The 19423-nt window shown below is 59.1% G+C and overlaps 1 protein-coding gene across 10 annotated transcripts in view; it reads right to left on the bottom strand.

The window, feature by feature from the left end:
- Nucleotides 1-19423, bottom strand: part of CACNA1A (calcium voltage-gated channel subunit alpha1 A) — a 211952-nt gene that overhangs the window by 49318 nt on the left and 143211 nt on the right. For all 10 annotated transcript variants that reach the window (XR_016222260.1, XM_089315017.1, XM_089315018.1 and 7 more), the window contains 10 exon segments: nt 18830-18942; nt 18592-18723; nt 18293-18365; nt 16985-17102; nt 16505-16572; nt 13385-13491; nt 10880-11719; nt 4160-4620; nt 3738-3876; nt 2607-2736 (listed from right to left, as the gene is read on the bottom strand). Coding sequence is in view for 9 of the 10 variants with exons in the window: in XM_089315017.1 (XP_089171143.1) it covers nt 2607-2736; nt 3738-3876; nt 4160-4620; nt 10880-11719; nt 13385-13491; nt 16505-16572; nt 16985-17102; nt 18293-18365; nt 18592-18723; nt 18830-18942 (2181 nt within the window). In the remaining variant the exon portion in view is untranslated.

Here is a 19423-nt window from a genome sequence, read left to right as displayed (position 1 = left end):
CCCCAGGAACAAATCTCCACTCAGAGGAGGAAACAGCAGTGCGCAAACACTGTTGAGCAGGGTGTGGACTGCACAAAGACCGCCCCCTCCCCCCATGTCATGGCGCAGATTCATGTTATGAGTGCTACTGTCCAGCAGAGGGCAGAAAATCCTAACCAAATCCCTCTATCAGACGGATCCGCGTTAGCAGTGGGAGGAAAGGCGCCTTTTAAAAATTGGTCTTCCGGTCTGTGGATTGAAAGAGCTCCCACCCCTTTAGGACATCGGAGCCTCCAGTGTCCTGTCCTGCTGGACCTCTGCGTCTGGAAGTCATTTCTTCATTGATTATCCTGTCCCATAGCTCCAGCTCTCACCACGGAGGGTCTTTCTCCCCCTCACTCCCCCACTGCCTCAGCTGCTCCTGCACCCCCAGACCTGGGACCTTGGGGGCACAGTAAGGGTTGGCAATACCAAGCACGGCCACCAGAGGGAGCTGCTGAAACGCAATTTGGGGTTTATTCCTTCTCAGCTCCCCTCCGAGGCCGTGCACCTCCCTGCCTTTGCCTCCCTCTGCCTTCGCTCAGCGTCAGCTCACTTCTTCCCGTCCCCCTGGGTGTTGGGCAGGGCGTGCACTACATACTAACCCTTCCCCATCTCACAATACAGACTTGTGTGTCGTGACGCCCATTGTCCAGCAGAGGGCAGCAAAGCCTCAGAAAGATTTGCTTACCAAAGGCACAGTGCCTCTAAGGCAAATTTAAAAAAAATTTTTTAAAATTGATCCTTAATTCTAAGAGCTTGTCTTGATGTCTCTGGGTGGGCCCGGTGGGTAGCAGTGACCAAAGGCCAGTGCTCCGGGAGGAAAGGATGTGTGTGATACCCCACTAACCCCTGGGGTGTATCTAGTTCAGCACTGGGCACATAGTAGTTGCTCATTAAATAAAGGACCCAATGGAAGGGAGGCAGGGAAGAAAGAAGGGTGGGCATCACTGATCAGGCCCTGGAGAGCTTCATGACCAATAAACTAGGCTCAATCCTGGCTGATTCCAGATCTTTCTGACGCCCGCCAGTCTAATCTGAAATGCTGGGGCTCATTCACTCCACACCAGGCAGAGCCTTAGGGGACATCTCGCGGGGCCCTAGCAGGGTAACTGCGGGGTGGGGGAGGGGGAGACACTCAGAATCCAGTGATAAACCCGCTGTAAGTGGATGATGTCGGCATCCCGACGGCCCTGGGCTAAAGGGCAAAGCCGGCAGCACCAAGTGTGGACAAGGCCGCTGTGGTGCGGTGGGCTAAGCCTCTGCCTGTAGTGCCGGCATCCCATACGGGTGCTGGTTCAAGTCCCAGCTGCTCCTTTTCTGATCCAGCTCCCTGCTAATGCACCCGGGAAAGCAGTGGAAGATGGCCCAAGTACTTGGGGCCCCTGCACCTATGTGGGAGACCCAGTGGAAGCTCCTGGCTCCTGGCTTCAGCCTGACCCAGCCCTGGGTGTTGTGGGCATTTGGGGAGTGCACCAGTGGATGGAAGACCTCTATCTCTCCCTCTCTCTCTCCCCCCACCCCCACTTTCAACTCAATAAATCTTAAAAGAGCAGAAGAGGGACTTGTTCTCAAGTGTCCCCTTAGTTTAATCTCAGAAGCCGGCAGCTGTCAATCCAGCAGGTGCAGTGGGAAATGGGGCAGGCGGAGGAAGGCAGGGCTGTGGCTCCCACCTTTGGCTGGCTGATATTCGGGGTTGGGTCATGGCTTTGAGGATGTGCCCCCCCACCCCCACCTCCCCGTGTGCCCCGCAATGTCCTTGTGGAAGGGAGGGGGGCTTGCTGACCCCCATCTCTGGGGGCGCCGTCTTCCCAGATCTGACTCCAGGAGGCTGTGGAGCCCTGGCCCTGGCCTCCCTGGCACTTGCTGCCTTCGGGGGCCGCGTTTTAATTCCTTGTGCCCATCTGGCCTCTCATCATGGGGTCTGGCCTGAGGAGGAGACAGAGAAGGAGCATGGGGTGCAGGCTTGAGGGGTGTCCCGAGATAGTTTCTCCAGGACGGCGGTGGAGAGAGTGCCACCTGTCAGCCCCCGCCTCTGCTGCCCCATGGCCGGCCAGAGACCAGGTATACAGGGCGCTCCATCATTGCACTGGAAGCTAAGGGCTCTCTGGGACGTGTGGAGTCAGAATTCTGCGGCGTGACCCCCGAAACTCGGCCAACGAGAGAGAGAGCCGGGGTGTGGGGGGCTGCGGGCGGACCCTGCTCCTTAACAAAGCGAAAACTGCAGGCTGCACAAGCACCCAAAACGCCTTTCACTGAACAGCCCACGCGGAGGGCGACACCTGGGTGGCCGGGGCCCACTTCCGAGCGACCCTGCCCCGCGCCCTGATGCGTCCACGCAGAGCAGGTGCAGCGCCGGGAACGCCCAACCTGGCTTCCCAACCCGGCTCGCCTAGCGCTCCCCTCCCCACCGGCAGCAGGGACCCTAACACTGCCTCCTCTTCCCCCTGCCCCGCCACGCCCCTTCCAGGTAAAGGAGCGTCCACCCCGCTCTGCCACGCCCCTTCCAGGCGCAGGAGTGCCCGCTCCTCCCCCGCCCCCGCCACGCCCCTCCAGGCGCAGAGCCAGCGGCTCCTGCAGGGACTCACGTTGTTGCGCGGCGCATTGGGCTGCACGGGGTCCTCGGCGGCCAGGGCGATGCTGCTCATGGCGATGACCATGAGGATGCACATCTCGAAGTAGCGCAGGTTCAGGATGTAATGGCACAGGCGGCGAAGGCTGTGGGGACAAGGGCGGTGGGCAGGGGTCTCCGGCGGTCACTTGCCACTCGCTATTAAGGCCCGCCCCTTCGGCCGGGGCTGGGGGTCCCGGAGCCCCAGAGAGGTGGGCAGGGGACCCTCACATTGACAAGAGTCTTGATTTTCTGGTTGGATTGAAAAAAATATTTGTTCTAGGGCACCGGTCCTGGCTGCTCCATGTCTGACCCAGCGCCCTGCTACTGTGTCTGGGGAAGCAGCGGAAGGCGGCCCAGTTCCTGCACCCCTGCACCTGCGTGGGAGACCCGGATGGAGCTCCTGGCACCTGGCTTCAGCCTGGCTCCAGCCCTGGCCATTGCGGCCATCTGGGGAGTGACCCTGCCGCTGCAAGATATTTCTCTCTCTCTCTCTCTCCATCTCTTTCAAATAAATACATAAATAGACCCTTTAAAAAAAGGTGGGTAAGCATGGCACCGACCTCATACAACTATTATAATAATTAAAAAATTACAAAACACTCAGAACCATAAAGGAACAACTCGCTACCAGCATAAAACTAAGTAAAGAAACATTCGCAGGATGAAGCCGTTTACAGAGGGAGAGCTCCCTCCTGGTGCAGTCACAGGCATGTCGAGGGTTCGAGTTTTCTAAGAACAGCCTTTGGAAAAACACAGTCCTAAAATAACCTCTAAGTCACCATGATGCACCCGAGACAAGAAAGGCTGTGCAGCTCAGAGACAGTCAGCTCGGAAGCCAACCCTTGTCATGCAGAGGTAGGGTCCAGGGCTGCCATGGATGGTTGTGGGGGTTGTGCACTGCACAAGGCAGCATCCCACACAGGCGATGGAGTGCAGACAGGGATATTTAAGACGGGGACGTTCTAGGTGGCTGCAGGAAGGGGTCTTTTTTCACCCACATCGGTACATTGTGACGGATTTCCATCTGACAGGACTCGAGGGCGGGGCATCGTTTCAGTGGGCCCCAGTTCTGGGGCTGCCTGAGCTCCCCGTGGGTCGTACTCACGGGTTGGTGGTGGACAGGATAAACATGGAACTGTAGGGAGGCATGGGCTTGGGGCCGTCTTCCCCAGGGCCCTCGTCCACCTCCTCCTTCTTCTCATCTTCTTTCTTTGGTAGTGGGTCCGGGTTGGCATTTTTGTTCACTGTTGGGACAAAAAAGAAAAAAAGAAAAGAAAAGAAAAAGCCCACCCAGGCCTGTGTGCTTGAGGGTCCATTTCACAGATAAGAAAATGGAGGCACACAGAGGGGAAGCCAGGTCCCTGGGTCACACAGCCGGGGAGTGGCAGAGCCCAGGGCCATGGGAATCCACTTGTTTGTTCAAGTTCACATCGGTATTGAACTTGTCTGTGCACCTGCCCATGTCTGTACCTATTTCCCAGGAGTGAAAGCTGAGGCCCAGAGCAGGAGGAAGTGCCGAGGGCTCACCTTGGACCACGGTGTGGTTGAGGGGCGGTGGGCAGGCTGGTGGGATTTCCACCGTGGTGTGGTCAGGTTTCCTGGCAGTCTTGGCTGAGTTGGTTTGGGCGGTGCTGGGGTTGGTGACGATAAGGCTGTTCTCGGGGGTCTTGGGGGGGCCGGGGTTGGACGGGTTCCCCGGGTTGTTGGGTGTGCGGCGGCTGGCGGTGCTGTTCTGGGGGTTGGCGGCCGTGGCCGGCGTGGGGCCGGCGGGGTCGGTGCTGCTCCCCATCTTGGCCGGGCTCTGGGGCAGGCCGGCGTGGCTGAGGTTCTCGTGGGGGCTGACCGGCTCGGCGGTGGCTAGCCGGCTGTTCTTCAGGTTGTCCATGTCCTCGGCCAGCGGGGGCTCCTGGCGGCTCAGATCCTGCTGGATCGGCCGGGTGGTGGAGAGGTTGGGGCCGGACACGGGGACGCCGGAGCCCTGGGTGTCTCTGAGGAAGGAAGGGAGTGGGCAGGGGAGGGGAGAGGGCAAGGACACAATTAGGACACTGGGGTCAGGCAGGTGAGGACCCCTGCCCAAGATCCGGCCATCCAACGTGTCTGCTTTGGACATGGAGAGGTCAAGGTAGAAAGTCAAGGTCAGAGCACCGGCCATTGACCTCTCAGCTTTCTGAGACCACGCGGGGATCCCCAGGGCTGCTCAATGAACCCCCAAGAGAGTTGCGTTTCCCACTCTCCTGGCTCCAATACGAGACCTCTCCCCCGCTAGGGGGCGCACCTCCTGGGGGAGCCAGGCCACTCCCTCAGCGAGAGGCAGGCAAGGACCACGCAGAGGGTCCTGCCAGTGCTGGCTTGGAGCCGCTGGGTCCTGCCCCGTACGCCCCCCAGGGAGCTCCCAGGGTCGGGGTGGGCTCAGGCACCCAGTGTTTTCAGGGGTGCCGCTGTGGGTGGGGAAGCCGCATGCGGGGGCCGGGTGAAGCCACCGCTTGCAAACACCGCCAGATCGGAGCGCTGACTCGTGTCCCGGCTGCTCCACTTCGGATCTAGCTCCCCGCTAACGCGCCAGCAGGCGATGGCCCAAGTGCCTGGGCCCCTGCACCCGCGTGGGAGACCCGGATGGAGCTCCCGGCTCCTGCTTTGGGTCCTGGCCCAGTCCTGGTCATTGTGGGAGTAAACCAGGAGATGTCCCCTGCACTTCTCATAATGGTGCACTTACTGAGTGCTTACTGTATACCATGCTCACGTAATCCCTGATCTGCCCATAGGAAGTGGCTAGTATTGTTCTTTGCACTTGGAAAAGAAAACTTTTGAGAGGGAAAGGGAGAGAGAGAGGGAGAGGGAGAGGGGGAGAGAGAGGGAGAGGGAGACGGAGACGGAGACGGAGAGGGAGAGATTGATTCCATTTTCTGGTTCACTTCGCAAATGCTTGCAATGGCCAGGATCGGGCTGGGGACTCAGCGTGAGTCTCGCACGTGGGTGGCAGGGACCCAAGTCCTGGCGCCGCCAGCACTGCCTCCCTGGCTGTGAGTTAGCCGGGAGCTGGCGTGGGCTCAAGCACCGGCTCTCGGACGCGGGGTGTGGCCATCGTCGGCTCCCAGCATTCCCACCCTTCCAGATGTGGGGAATGAAGACGGGCAGGGCCTTGTCCAAGGCCACTCTCAGTCAGCAGGGGGCCCAGCCAAGCGCTGGCCCCCCCTAGCGGCCACCGCCCGTCACTGCCTGAGCAGTTTGAGATTTCACAGAAGGCTTCGTTCACACCTGCCGGCTGGCAGGTGCAGGGCGCCCCCCAAATCCCCCTTCCCGGGAAGAAGTTGCGCCAGCCAGAGCCGGCCTCTGTCCCTTCAGCGACTGTCCCCGGGCTGGGACGGCTGCTGTCCCCATGTCACAGCTGTGGGGGGACAGGGGCCTGGAGAAACAGTGTCACGTTAGACAGGCACAATTGAGCAAAGAGGCCGACCCTGGGGCTGGTGCCGTGGCATGGCGGGCTGGGCCTCTGCCTGTGGGCATTGCTTCGTGTCCCGGCTGCTGCACGTCCAATCCAGCTGTCTGCTTGTGGCCTGGGAAGGTGGCAGAGGGTGGCCTGGGCGCTTGGGTCCCTGCACCTGTGCATGTGGGACACCCGGAAGAAGCTCCTGGCTCCTGGCCTCAGATCAGCACAGCTCCGGCCATTGCGGCCATTTGGGGAGTGAACCAGCGGAAGGAAGACCTCTCTCTAGGCCTCTCCCTGTCTGTCTGTAACTCTGCCTCTCAAATTTAAAATAAAAAATCTTAAAAAAAAAAAAAAAAAGAGGCCGACCCTGGCTGTGCCTGCTCATTCAACTCTCGCGGGGGCTCCATGCCGTCCTGGTTCCCGATGCCCCCGGGGACTCCGTCCGTCTCCTGTAGCATCTATAAAAAGGCCACCTCTCCCTGGAGGACACCCCCTCAGCGGCTGAACCTCCCCTCCCGCACCGTCTTCCTCATCTGGTTTTTAATTTCAGCAAGCACAGGGCCACAGAGTTCTTAGCTGGCGGACGAGAGAGCCAGTTCATCTATTTTCAGACCCCAAGTAGGTAACTGGGGTGTGGTCCATTGGCTGGAGGGCAGGAGAAACTGAGGCAGCAGACGCTGTGTCTTGGACGGAGTGGCTGTGTGGCCTTGTGTGGTCTGGTTAACCTCTCAGAGCCTCAGCGCTCTGATCTTATTTAAAATTTTATTTTTCCTTTTTGTTTTAAAAGGATTTATATTTTTGAAAAGTTGAGAGAGAGACAGAGACAGAGAGAGAGAGATCTTCCATCTGCTGGTTCACTCCCCAAATGCCCCCCAACAGCCAGGGCTGGACCAGGTCATAGCCAGGAGCCAGGAGCTCCATCTGGGTCTCCCACACGCAGGTGCAGGGGCCCAAGCACTTGGACCATCACCTGCTGCTTTCCCAGGCTCATTAACAGGGAGCTGGATCAGCAGTGGAGCAGCAGCCAGGACTCGAACTGGTGCCCACATGGGAATGCTGGCCCCAGCATAATCCCATCCCACACAGCACCCCTATACTGGCCAACCCCTCCAGCACCCTGCTGCCACAGACCATGGACACTCTGCCCCTGGGGTGTGCCCAAGATGCCCCCAGTTACTCGGGGGTGATGATTCCATCTGCCCGTTTCTTTCCCACTTCCTGTGCACCTGCTGTGAGAACCAGTAGTCTGAGGGTGCTTTATAGAATTGGTGGGGGGAATAGCATGTGTAGGGCATCGGGTTAAGCCATTGTTTGCACTGCTGGCTTTTCCTATCAGCATCCCGGCTGCCCCACTTCCCATCCAGCTCCCTGCTACTGCGCCTGGAAGAGCAGCAGAGGATGGCCCGAGTGCTGGGGCCCCTGCCGTCCACAGAGGAGACCCAGCTGCTGCGGCCATCTGAGGCGTGAACCAGCAGATGGAAGACCCCTGTCTCTTTCTCCCTCTGTCAGTCTGCCTCTCGAATAAATAAAATGAATCTTAAAAAAAAGTGGTGGAGGAAAAATGTGATTCCAGCTCTTTGCTTATTGCTGGTGCTGGGAGGCAGCAGGGGATGGCTCAGGTACTTGGGTTCCTGCCACCCACGTGGGAGACCTGGTGGAGCTCCTGGCTCCTGGCTTAGTTGTGCCCAGTAAAGGCCATTGTGGGCATCTGGGGAGTGAATCTCTCTGTTTCTCTAACTCTTTGCCTCTCACAAAGAAATTTTGTGAAACATGCAATTAATTTTAGGTTGGTGCAAAAAAAAAAAAAAAAAACATTTGAAATCTCACAGCTTTCCTCATAAGACACATTTCCCGTGAACTTTTCTGAGACGCCTCGTAAGTATGGCTTTCACTTTTTTTTTTTTTTGCATCCAAGTAAACTTATCTTTATCCTTGTCATTAACCATCTCATCCCCACAGCCGCACCCATGGGAGATGGGTATCAGCTGGCTCAGCCCATTTCACAGAGATGGACACTGAGGTGACATCACTGGTCCTGAGTTGCCCTACCGAGGACAGGGCTAAGCCGTGCTGTGGTCCTAAAAGCTTCGAGGTGCAGCATCACTCGGTGCAGAAAACGGGGTGTACGAGTGTATGATGATGTGAGGTACACGGAGTGGGTATGTGGGGAGACGGGGGTGGGTGCTGTGAGATTCAAGGTGTCCAGGGAGGAAGCACCCCGTGCTCGATGCCCTGTGGCTCCCCAGAAGCCCAGCGTCTCTCCCCGGCCTTTCTGCCGAGTGCGTTGTCATGGCAACAGATGCAGGTGCAGTGAGGATAACAACAGCCACGGTATTAAATCTGGGATGGAGCTGGTGTTGGCTGAGCCAGGACAGCCAGGATCCCTTACAGCCACCACATTTGTTTTTTTAACATTTATTTATCTGAGAGATCTTCAGACTCTCCTAACTGTTGCTTCACTCCCCAAATGCCCATGACAGCAAGGTCAGGGCGGGGGCCCAGAGACAGGAGCTGGGAACTCCATCTTGCTGGCAGAGATCTAAGCCCTTCAGCCAATGCCTGCTGCATCCCAGGGTGCACTGTGGCAGGAACGCTAGGTCAGAACCTGAGGCTGGACCTAGGATGCTCCAACACAGAATACCGGTGTCCCAAGCAGTGGCTGAACCCTCTGGGCCACAATGCCTATTCCTTTTGTGTGTATCTAACATACAAGGGTACTTCAAAAAATTTTTATGGAAAGACAGAATTAAAAGTTTATTTTGGTGCAAAAATATGCTATGGTTGGATGCACTGTGGTGCAGTGGGTTAAATGGTTGCCTGTGACACCGGCATCCCATATGGGCACTGGTTTGCATCTTGGCTGCTCCACTTCTGGTCCAGCTCTCTGCTGTGGCCTGGGAAAGCAGTAGAAGATGGCCCAAGTCCTTGGGTCACTGTACCTGCATGGGAGACCTGGAGGAGGCTCTTGGCTTCCTATCGGCCCAGCTGCAGCCATCTGGAGAGTGAACCAGCGGTAGGAAGACCCCCCTCCCCTGGTAACTCTGCCTTTCAAATAAATAAATAAATCTTTTTTTTTTTTTTGACAGGCAGAGTTAGTGAGAGAGAGAGAGAGAGAGACAGAGAGAAAGGTCTTCCTTCCATTGGTTCACCCCCAAATGGCTGTTACAGCCAGTGCTGCACCGATCTGAAGCCAGGAGCCAGGTGCTTCCTCCTGGTCTCCCATGTGGGTGCAGGGCCCAAGCACTTGGGCCATCTTCTACTGCCTTCCTGGGCCACAGCAGAGAGCTGGACTGGAAGAGGAGCAACAGGGACAGAATCCAGTGCCCCAACTGGGACTAGAACCCGGGGTGCTGGCACCGCAGGTGGAGGATTAGCCAAGTGAGCCACAGCACTGGCCTAATAAATCTTTTTAAAAAATAGTTTTGATGTTCCCCAGAGATGCCTGTATTGGCAGCTTGCTGGGTCCCCAAAGTGTTAATGTTAACAGTTAACGGGTTACTGTGGGCCTAGTGGGAGGTTACCAGGGGTTGCCTGGGTGGGGTAGGCAGTCCTGGGGGTGGGGAGGTTGGTTATTTGAATGGCATCCAGTAGGACTCCCCCTGACCATCCTGGAGTGTGAGCCTTTACAAAAGCCACTGGATACACAGTTGCTTCCTAGGATACATTTTCCTCCCTCGTGAGTGGCAGGGCCCTAAGCACCTGGGCCATCCTCTGCTGCTTCTCCCAGTCACGTTAGCAGGGAGCTGGATCAGAAGCGGGGCAGCTGGGACTTGAACCGGCGCCCACATGAGACACTGGCGCTGCAGGCACCAGCCCCTTCCACGAACCCCTTTGGAGCAGCCTTAGAAGCTGACTTTCCTCGCACTGCAACTACTTGGGGAGTGGGATTCACCGATGGCTACTTAGGGACATTCTGAGGTTGCCGCCGGCTCCCCTGGGGAACGCGCACCTGCCACACTCCCGGTGATTTTGCATGTGTGTGCCTGCTCCAGGATCCTCACCCAGTCCTATGAACAGTCTCTCATTCCTCCCAAGAGGGGGTCCATCTGACCAGCACCATGGGGCTCACGAGGCCCCCCGGCCTCCTGAGACTCAAAATGAATGTGTTTTGAACAAGATCCCTAGGGTTTCACACACACACACACACACACGGGATTGTGAGATGCACTGACCCTGGCCCTATGTCACACAGCAGGAAAACCAACATGGCGGCCCCACAGTATGACAAAGGAGATGGAGAGGACCTTGACCGCGTCAACATGGAGATCGTGGGGCCACCACAGGCAGAAGCGCCATGGATCCTCCACGGAGGCGTCTGTACTGTTACACAAAAAGGTGCTGGGGGTGCAGCGGCTAAAGCCCCCCTGCCTGTGACACCTGCGTCCCGTAAGGGGACCAGTTCAAGTCCCGGGGAGCTCCACTTCCCATCCAGCTCCCTGCCAATGTGCCTGGGGTGGGGGGAGAGGGGCAGCAGAGGATGCTCCAAGGTGCTTGGGCCCCGCCACCCATGGGGGACACCTGGATGGAGTTCCAGGCTCTTGGCTTTGGCCTGGCTGCTGTAGGCATTTGGGGGACCCAAAACCACACAGTCTGTGGAAGACTTGTCAGATTCGGGGGTGGGGGAGGCTTCCCTGAGATGACCCAAGGCCGTTCCGGGCCCCCGGCAGCCTCTGGGGTCCAGACCCCTGCCCTTGAGCCACCCTCCTCCCGCACTTCCGACTCTCAACGTCCCTGTCTGTGAAATGGGCCCACACCAAAGGCATCCGTCTCAGGTACACATACAGCAGGTGCTACCTTAGGTTCCTCTCACGTCCACTTACTTCCTCCTCCGGTGCCTGCGTTCCCTGTCGTCCCTCCGCGCGTCGGGGTCGTAGGCGGGCGGGGGGCCATGCCGATGCCGCCTCCTGCGTTCGCCACCACCACCGCCACCGCCGTCCGGCCCCTCGGCCTCTCCCTCGCCGCTCCGGGCTGGCCGGCTGCCCTCGCGATGCCGGCCCCTCCTTTCGGCCTTGTCGTCCGGTCCGTCCTCTCCGGGCCTGCGATGGACCCGGTGCCTGCGGGGCTCCCCGTCGGCGGTGCCGGTGCGGGGCGAGCCGCTGCGGCTACCCCCGCTGCCGCCAACGCCTTGCCGGTGCGCGTGCCTGCGGTGCGGGTCCCCAGCCTTGCCCCGCTCCGCCTCGCCCTCCCAGAAGCCCGGAGGCTCCAGGCCGCCCTCCCGGGCCTGGTGGTCCGACTCGCGGCCGTACGGCCCCTCCCGGCTCAGCTCGGCCTCCTGGCTGCCCGCCCAGGGCCTGCGCGCGTCCAGGCCGGCGGCGGCGTGGGCGCTGGGGTCCCGCGCGCGATCGTGGTGGCGGGCCTGCTTCCGGAGGAAGTCCTCGGCCCGCTGCTGCCCGAGGCGCTGGTCCACCGTGGGCTCGGCCACGCGGCTCTTGTTGGTGTTGTTGTTGCGGTTCTCCTGCGGGTCCACGACCAGCGGCCGGTCCAGGTGCGTTTTCATGTCCGGTCGCAGGTGGCGCGCGTACGACGCCTTCCAGCGCTCCTCCGGGTCCATCTCGCTGTACAGGGCCTCGCGGCTGGCCAGCAGGTTCTGTTTCCGCATCTCGCTGGTCCGCTGCTCCCACACCGACTTGGCCGGCTTCTGGTTCTTTTGCTGTTCCTTCCTGTAAGGGCCAGGCCGAAGCCACTGCGTCGGGGGCCCACACTCAGGCCAAGAACAGCAGTCTCAGCCCGCGGGGAAGTGGGTCCTGGCTCACCTGGCTGGGGGCGGGCTCAGCTAATGGGTGTCTGAAATCAACCCCGGGTGGACCTCTTGACCTAACAGGTATCTTGGGCCCCGTGAGTCTCAGATGACCCGGGTGGACACCTTGCTGTAACCAGGGGACCGGTCTCAGGCTGGGGTGGGGGCACATTTTGGCTCAGGAAGTTGGCGACCTGGCTGGTTGGCTGGCTCCCCTAATGAGTTGCCCTTGCTCCAAACTGGAGCACACGAGCCACTGAGGAGTGGGCATGACATCAAGTCCACAAAAAAAAAAAAAAAAAGAAAAAAAAAAAGAAAGAAAAAAAGGTAACCTCCTAGATTGCCATTTGCAGCAGACATGGCCTGGAATAGGTTCTAGAAACATCCACATGCCTGCTATGGACCTTTCAAAGGTCTGGGACGCAGGTGGTCTGGGGTCCCAGGGAGAGGCCAGGGCAGCCAGGTGGGGCAGTGTCTGTTTGCCCACTGGTGAAGCTGCTGCCTAGGGTCATGGCAGGGCCGGGGCTGCAGGCTGGCGGGACGCACACGGCCACTTTCCATGGCTGCCACCCTGGCCCGGCCGCCACCTCTTTCGCATCGGGCTGATGTCCCAGCCAGGCTGCCACCCCCAAGCGGCGCCCAGAGGGTCCCTGTGAACACCTGACTCAAGTCCAGCCCCTCCTCTGCTTAAGAACTGCTGCCCATGGCTGCCACCTGGCTGGGAGCAGACGTCGGAGCCATCTCTGGTCCCGGAAAGCCCTCAGCACTCAGCCTCCATCTCCCCGCCCTCCTCCCGCCAACCTCTGCTGGCTCTGTTCCCGCCACCCTGGCCTCAGACATAGAGGGTGTGTTCCTGCCTCAGGGCCTTTGCACATTCTGGTCCCGCTGCCTGGGCTGCTCTCTCGCCAGACCGCCTCCCTCCCTGGCTCCTCCGTCCCTGCCTCCTGGGTGCCCGGCACAGCTTCTTCTCCACTTTGTCTCTGTAGCTGTATCACCTTCTAACACACGCTGGAACTCATGCGTTCCATTTCCCAGTGACAGAGAGCAGCCACACAGAGCGAGCAAGCTTCCTCCCCTGTTGTTGCAGTGAGAGCGGGGTTGGGCACATAGTAGGCACTCAACTAAACAACTGGGTGAAGGTGGGTTGGAAGGGCTGAGTGACTCTGTGCTGAGCTCAGCCCTGCGGCTGGCGCTGTGGCGGAACAGGTTAGAGCCCCTGCCTGTGACGCCAGCATTCTACATGGCCGCCGGTTCGAGTCCCAGCTGTTCCACTTCCAATCAAGCTCCCTGCTAATGCACCTGGGAAAGCAGCAGAAGATGGCCCAAGTCCCTGGGCCTCTGCACCCACGTGGGAGACCCAGATGGAGCTCCTGGCATCAGATCAGTGGAGCTCTGGCCATTGCAGCCATTTGGGGAGTGAACCAGTGGATGGAAGTCCTTTCTCTCTCTCGGACACTCTGCCTTGCAAATCAATCAATCCATCCTTGAAGGCAAGAGGTGGGGGAAACAGAGCCACGTCGACTGCAAGGCTAGGGTTGCTGAGGGTCCTGGGGCATCCTGGGCGCTGGTGCAGGGTGGGGGCACTCACATGGCTATGGACATGTTGGCTGCAGACAGGGGACTCACTTCCGCCACCTCCTTGGCCTTCTGCAGGGCAAGCTTTTGATTGACGGCCTCCTCTTCCTCTTGCTCATCCTGGAGAGGAGCACACGGGGGTCCCCGTTCACGTGCACGGAACGGGCACCACAGCGTGCGACTTCGCTCCAGACCCGTCCCTCCACCCCGCTCCATCCCTACGGCTTTGGGACGGATGCAGGTTTTGAGCAGGAGAAACACACACACACACACACACACACACTCAGCCCAGCCCCTTCCGTTCCCTCGGCCCAGCCCTGTCTTGACGGGCTGGAAAAACTATGCAAACATTTTCCTCTTACTGTTTTCTAAGCCCTTAGAATAGTGAATGGACTTCCAAAAATAACGCCAGCAGTACTGGGTGACTACTTGCAGGAACACCTGTCGATGATGGCACGGGCCCCGGGCCCCAGAGGGGAAAAATCAGGAGAGGGATTGCTACTCCCAGCCCCCACCACGGGAAGCCGGGCACTTGGGCTCCAGCTGAGCACCCAGGGTATGTGCTAGAGAGGAGAAGGAGGAAGATGGGAGAGGGGGGAAGGTTTGAAAAATACATACAGAAAAAGATGTGTTTTGAACTTTATATCCGTCTTCAGCCTTCACGCCTCATTCGTAAAACACAAAAGCCAACGAAGGAAGAAAAAAAAAAAAAAGCAAAGGAAACAACAAACAAAAAAGCAACGAGAAAGAAAGAGCCACAAACAATCCTGCCCGTGGGTTTTGGGGCGGCCGTGGCAAGAAGCAACGTGACCGACTTGGAAAGGAGCTGCTCAGGACCGCCCTCCTAGCGAACCACGCCCCCTACCCCACCCCCCACTGCCCGGTACCACGCCCCCCGGGAAACCCTGGAATTGCGGAATGCCAGGCCCCTGGGCTCTGCTGGTTTCCAAGACAACGCCCCACCCCACCTCAGGCCCCGCCCCGCCACTGAAGCAGCGAAATGCACACGCCACTCCTATTCCAGCTCCCCGCATCACCTCTCTTTCACTTTCCCAATCTCCTCTCTTTCACAGCTACGGAATTATTACTATTATTAGTATTATTGTAATTATTTTGGCCTGTTTGGCTCGTGGCTGTGTCCCCAGGCTCCTGGACCCGGAGGTTGCGCACAGTAGGTGCTCAATCTATGCGCACTGCTGGGAGGATGAGACCTGTCAAGTGTTTGGGGTGTGGGGCAGGTGCTCAGAGACCTCTGCCTCCCCACATCTGAAAAGCGCACCAGGGGCGCTGGCAGGTGCAAGCCCGGGCCACGCGCACGATGAGTTCAGGGAAGCAAATTCGAACGGAATTTCCAGACCTCGCAAAAACCAGAGCTGTGCTGGCCTTGCTATTCCCCCAGCCCCCCAAATCTCCCACCTCCAGCCCCCCGCCACCGGCGTTCCCTCTGCCCGGCGCCAGCCCCCTGAACTCGACTGAGTTCCTGGGCGGCCAGGCCATTAGCCTTGGCCCTACACTTCCGCTTCCCGCTCGCTGCCACCTGCCAGGGCTGACAGATGGCGGTGGCCTGCAAGGTGAGCTTGTTCTGGGCACCTCGCGGCTCTAGGAATGGGGCCAGGGAGCCGGGGCTCTGAGGGGAGCAGCCCCTGCACGGGCCATCTCTTCTCTTCACTCAAAGTGGACCACGGCGATCGTCAGAGACGTATTTGTGCCTGATAATCCCACTTCCTGATTGTAATAATAATAATAATAATAATAATAATAATAAAAGCCTTTCTGATGCTCATTCTCCTGGGCTGACACACAGCAGCCAGCCTCCACTTGTCTGCCTAGCCCGGGGTCACGTTGTGCAGTGTGCAACCTGTGCAACTGAACCATTCATGAGCTGCACTGCTGACAGCAACGCCACCTCCCCTCCGTCTGCTGTGGGGACTTCCCTCGGGGAGTCCAGGCTGCCCTAAGAGGCATGCGGCACTATTTTTTTTTTTTGACCAGATAATTTAATATTACTGACGGTGAATAAAAATTTGGCTTCTACCGTCCACACCCCACCTCCTCCCTCTTCTCTTGGAAGAGGTCGCCTCTCTGTTCTTTCGGTTCCAAGTTGTGTGGCGGGGTTGCCTGACCCCTCAGGGACTCGGTTTCCCCATCCGTGCAATTGTGAACAAAAACAACTCCCCCTCGACCCCACCCCCGGCCTCTGGTGCTTGTCCGTGCTTTGCGAGTATTGTTTCTGATTTGTTATCACGAGGCTCCGCTTGCATCCCAGGCTACCCTGTGTGTGAGTTATGTAAAATGAGGGCTCTAGGGCAGAAAGCCCGGCTGGACGCAACCTTTATTGAGCACTTACTGCATACCGGGAACTGCCCCAAGCGCTGGAGGTGCATAACCTGCAGCAGCCGCTATTGCCGTGGCGTCGGGGATAAGTGCTAAAGGGAGATTGGGGTGCAGCCTGGAGCGCCCTGTATTCCCTTTCTGCCACCCAGAACTCCCCCGGGAACTCGATCCGGCCGGCTGCTGGGGCGCAGCGGGCAAAGCCGGCATCCGATATGGGCCTGCTGGGTTCTGGTCCCGCTCCCTGCTAATGCACACGGCGGGAGGCACTGGGTTATGGCTTCAAGTACTTGGGCACCTGCCACTCACGCAGGATACCCGGATGCTTCTCCAGGCTCCCGGCTTCCACTGGATCCAGCCCTGACTGCTTGCAGCCATTGAGGGGATGGGGAGACAAAGCAGCAGGTGGGAGACCCCTCTCTGCCTTTGTCTTCTCCGCTTTGCAAAGCGAAAAATTAAAAAAAAAAAAAAAAGGATGGAAAAATGCAATCCAAAGAGAAGTTCCCTCGGGAGGCTGAAGCATTTGCAAATCCACGCACGGTTCTCCCCCTATCATGCATTTTCCGTGATGTCTCTGGGCGCAGAGGCTGGGGCACCGGCCTTTGCCTGGAGGCTCGGGGTCCTTCCTGCTCCGCACCCTCCTGCCCGCCGGCCTGCGGGCGGCCCTCGGGCCCCGCTGCCCATCTGCTCCGTGCCGTCAGCGCGCCGCCTCCCCCTGCCCACCGGGGACAGCCAGGTGCCTTCCGCCCCCCCACCCCCACCCGGTGCGCCTGCCAGGGGCAGGTGCCAACTCTGCCTCCACCTTGGTGAGCTCCTGGGCATTGGCCAGGTTGTCCACGGCGATGGCCAAGAACACATTCAGGAGGGTGTCTGCCATCGCCTGAGTCAGGGAAAGAAACCAGGCAGAGACCCCGCGGGCGCTCTTTGGAGTTAATTTCAATCCTGGCCTCAGGCTCCCTCTGCGCTTGCGCACATCCGAGCGCTTCCACGGGCTGCAAACTACCCCTCTGCGCGTGCGCACAACTTGAGCGTTTCCCGCCTGTCTCAAATCACCCCACCGCGTGTGCGCACACGCCTCAAACTCCTCCTCTGCGCATGTGCACACTGAGAGTGCTAAATCCCCTCCCTCGACCTACTCCTCTGCGCGTGCGCACATCCGGGACACTTAATCCGGGACTCAAACGACTACTCTGCGCATGCGCACACCTGGGGCGCTTAATCCCTGGCCTCAAATGGCCGCTCTGAGCCCCAGGCCCATCCGGCCCCATCCCACGAAGGATACAGTTCCCAAAGAGTGTGAGGACGATGAAGTAGATGGAGAACACCATGCCGCCCTGCACGCCACCCTGCGATTTGATGCCGTCGTACATGACCTCGTTCCAGTCCTCTCCGGTCAGGATCTGAAAGGGGAGGGAGGGACACACAGCCATGGGCCCCTCGGAGACACGGCCGCCCCGTCCTGGAGCCCGGGGGGGGATCGGCTCCTGTCTTAGTTTAGGAGGGGAAAGGTAGGTCCCTGGAGTTGGGAGGCAGCCGGGGGGGGGGGGGCGCTGTTGGCCTGGACTCTGGGGAGGGGGGATCCTGGGGTGGGGACCGTCGCGAACCTGCCTGTCGCTCTCTGGCTTTTGCTGTGGGCTGCGCTTTGTGCCCTAGAAGTTCACACGTGGAAAGTTCTAGATGGGGGGGCCTTTGGGAGGTAGCGAGGGTGAGGCGAGCTCCGCCCTGACGGCGGGAGGAGGGCCCGGGCAGGGGCGGAAAGATGGGGCGGGTCGCTGTGGTGCAGCGGGTGCAGCCGTGGCTTGCGACCCCAGCATCTCTTAGCTGAGGGTGCACAGGGGCTGGAGTTCAAGGGCAAGTGGTTGTTCACTTGAGGGGTGGTCTTGGGTGCGGGCAAGACGAAGGGTGGGTTCTCTGTAAGTTGGCACTGCGAGCAGCTGGGTGCAGTGCGGTTGAGGGAGAGGGAGCTGTGGTGTTTATCCACCAAGGGTCAGGAATTCTCTGGAACCACTAGTCTGCTGGGTCCCGCGGTGGGGCGGGTGCTGGGGACCAGAGAAAGACTCCAGAGCAAAGGCTCCGGCCGCCCCAGAGCTCAGGGCCGGAATGCGAGGGACCCACGATCCCCTTGGCCCTGGAGTACGAGATGGGGTGGTGGGGGCGGGGTCTTCAGGCCTGCAGGAGGCCTGTGGTTTTGTGTATGTGATGCTTTGCCAGGTAAGTGGGCCCACCTTCCTAGGCCAGCCAGCCAAGCCAGAGCCCACACGGCGCCCCAGTGAGGCGCTCCTGCTGCGGGCCATGCTCGCCATCTGCCTTACTCCCCAGGGACCAGACAGCCAAGACCAGAGTCTGCCGGCACCATCTCACCTGACCGTACCTGCTCCTTCCCATAGAGACCTCGGCCCAGGCCCCTGCCTCCCCCACCCTTCTCCTGGGGAGCTGTGACGAACTTTCTCACATCCCACAGCCAGAGTCGGGGCAACGAGGAAGAACTGAGGGAAGCCCCCCTGGGGATGCTGAGGGCATGCTGAGTCTTTGGTGCTCGCAGGCGCTGGCCTCCTGGGGGCCCCGGGGGTGGGGAAGGGGCAGGCCGTACCTGAAACACCGTCATTATTGCTGCCGGAAAGGTGTCAAAGTTGGTGGGAGGAGTTCCTTCGTCGAAATTAAACCTGCAGGGGTGGGGGAAACAACGGATATTTCGGGTCAGCTCCGCCCCTGACGGCCTGGGCTAGCATCTCATCTCCATGGCAACCACGTCAGCATCCCGCGGGGGACCCAGGGTTCTGCCTTGCGTGATTGGAGGTGGGGTGGACCTGCAGGCGCACTAGTCGGCAGCGTTTGGGGGGACGGGTGTAGGGGTCCCCCGGGGCCCTGGAGATTTTGCTCAGTACTCACTGGCCACCGAAGAGCTGCATCCCCAGAAGTGCAAAGACAACGATAAACAGGAAGAGGAGGAACAGCAGACTGATGATGGATTTCATGGAGTTGAGAAGTGACACGACCAGGTTTCGGAGAGACGCCCAGTACCTGCCAGTAGAGGCCGGGTGAGCTGTGGGCCTGCCCTGGCCCCCCCCCCCCCCCCACTGCCTGTCGTCCCTTGCTGCAACATCGGCAGGCCCCCTGGAAGACTTACTTTGTGACTTTGAAAATACGCAGTAACCTGAGGGCTCGTAACACGCTGATCCCAAAGGACGTGCCGGGTTTTATGACAGCCCAGATGACTTCAAAGATACTGCCGATGATGACCTAACAGGGAGAGGGGATGATCTCTTGCCCAGAGTCGCTGTACCGGCCACAGGACTCGCCTGGGCCTGCCAGGAATGCACCCCCAGTGCCACACCGAAGCAGGGCCCCCCTTCAGTCCTTCCCTTCTCCCCAGAATTTTCAGAAACGCCTCCCAATAAAGTGAACGCCAGTACAGTCACCACCTAAGTCAAGAATATAGGCTGTGTCAGCAATCTGGAGGCTTCCAGAAGAGACCCTGAGACACAACCACCATCCTGAATTCTGTAATAAGTTTCATTGCCCTCAGGAAAAAAAAAAACTGAGGCAAAATTCACCCCATGCAAAATTAGCTCTTACCATGCAGTGGCTCACAGTATTGTCAAATTATCACCTCCATCGAATTCCAGAACATTCTCATCAGCCCCAAAAGGGACTCCAGTCCCCGTCAGCAGTCACTCCCCCTCCCCACCTATTCCCCAGCCCTCTGTTCTCTGTCTGATGG

Source organism: Oryctolagus cuniculus, chromosome 16, assembly GCF_051225735.1.
Source record: "Oryctolagus cuniculus isolate XC-2025 breed Fujian yellow rabbit chromosome 16, ASM5122573v1, whole genome shotgun sequence".
Classification (NCBI taxonomy): Eukaryota; Metazoa; Chordata; class Mammalia; order Lagomorpha; family Leporidae; genus Oryctolagus; species Oryctolagus cuniculus.
This window is presented reverse-complemented; position numbering and strand designations above follow the sequence as displayed.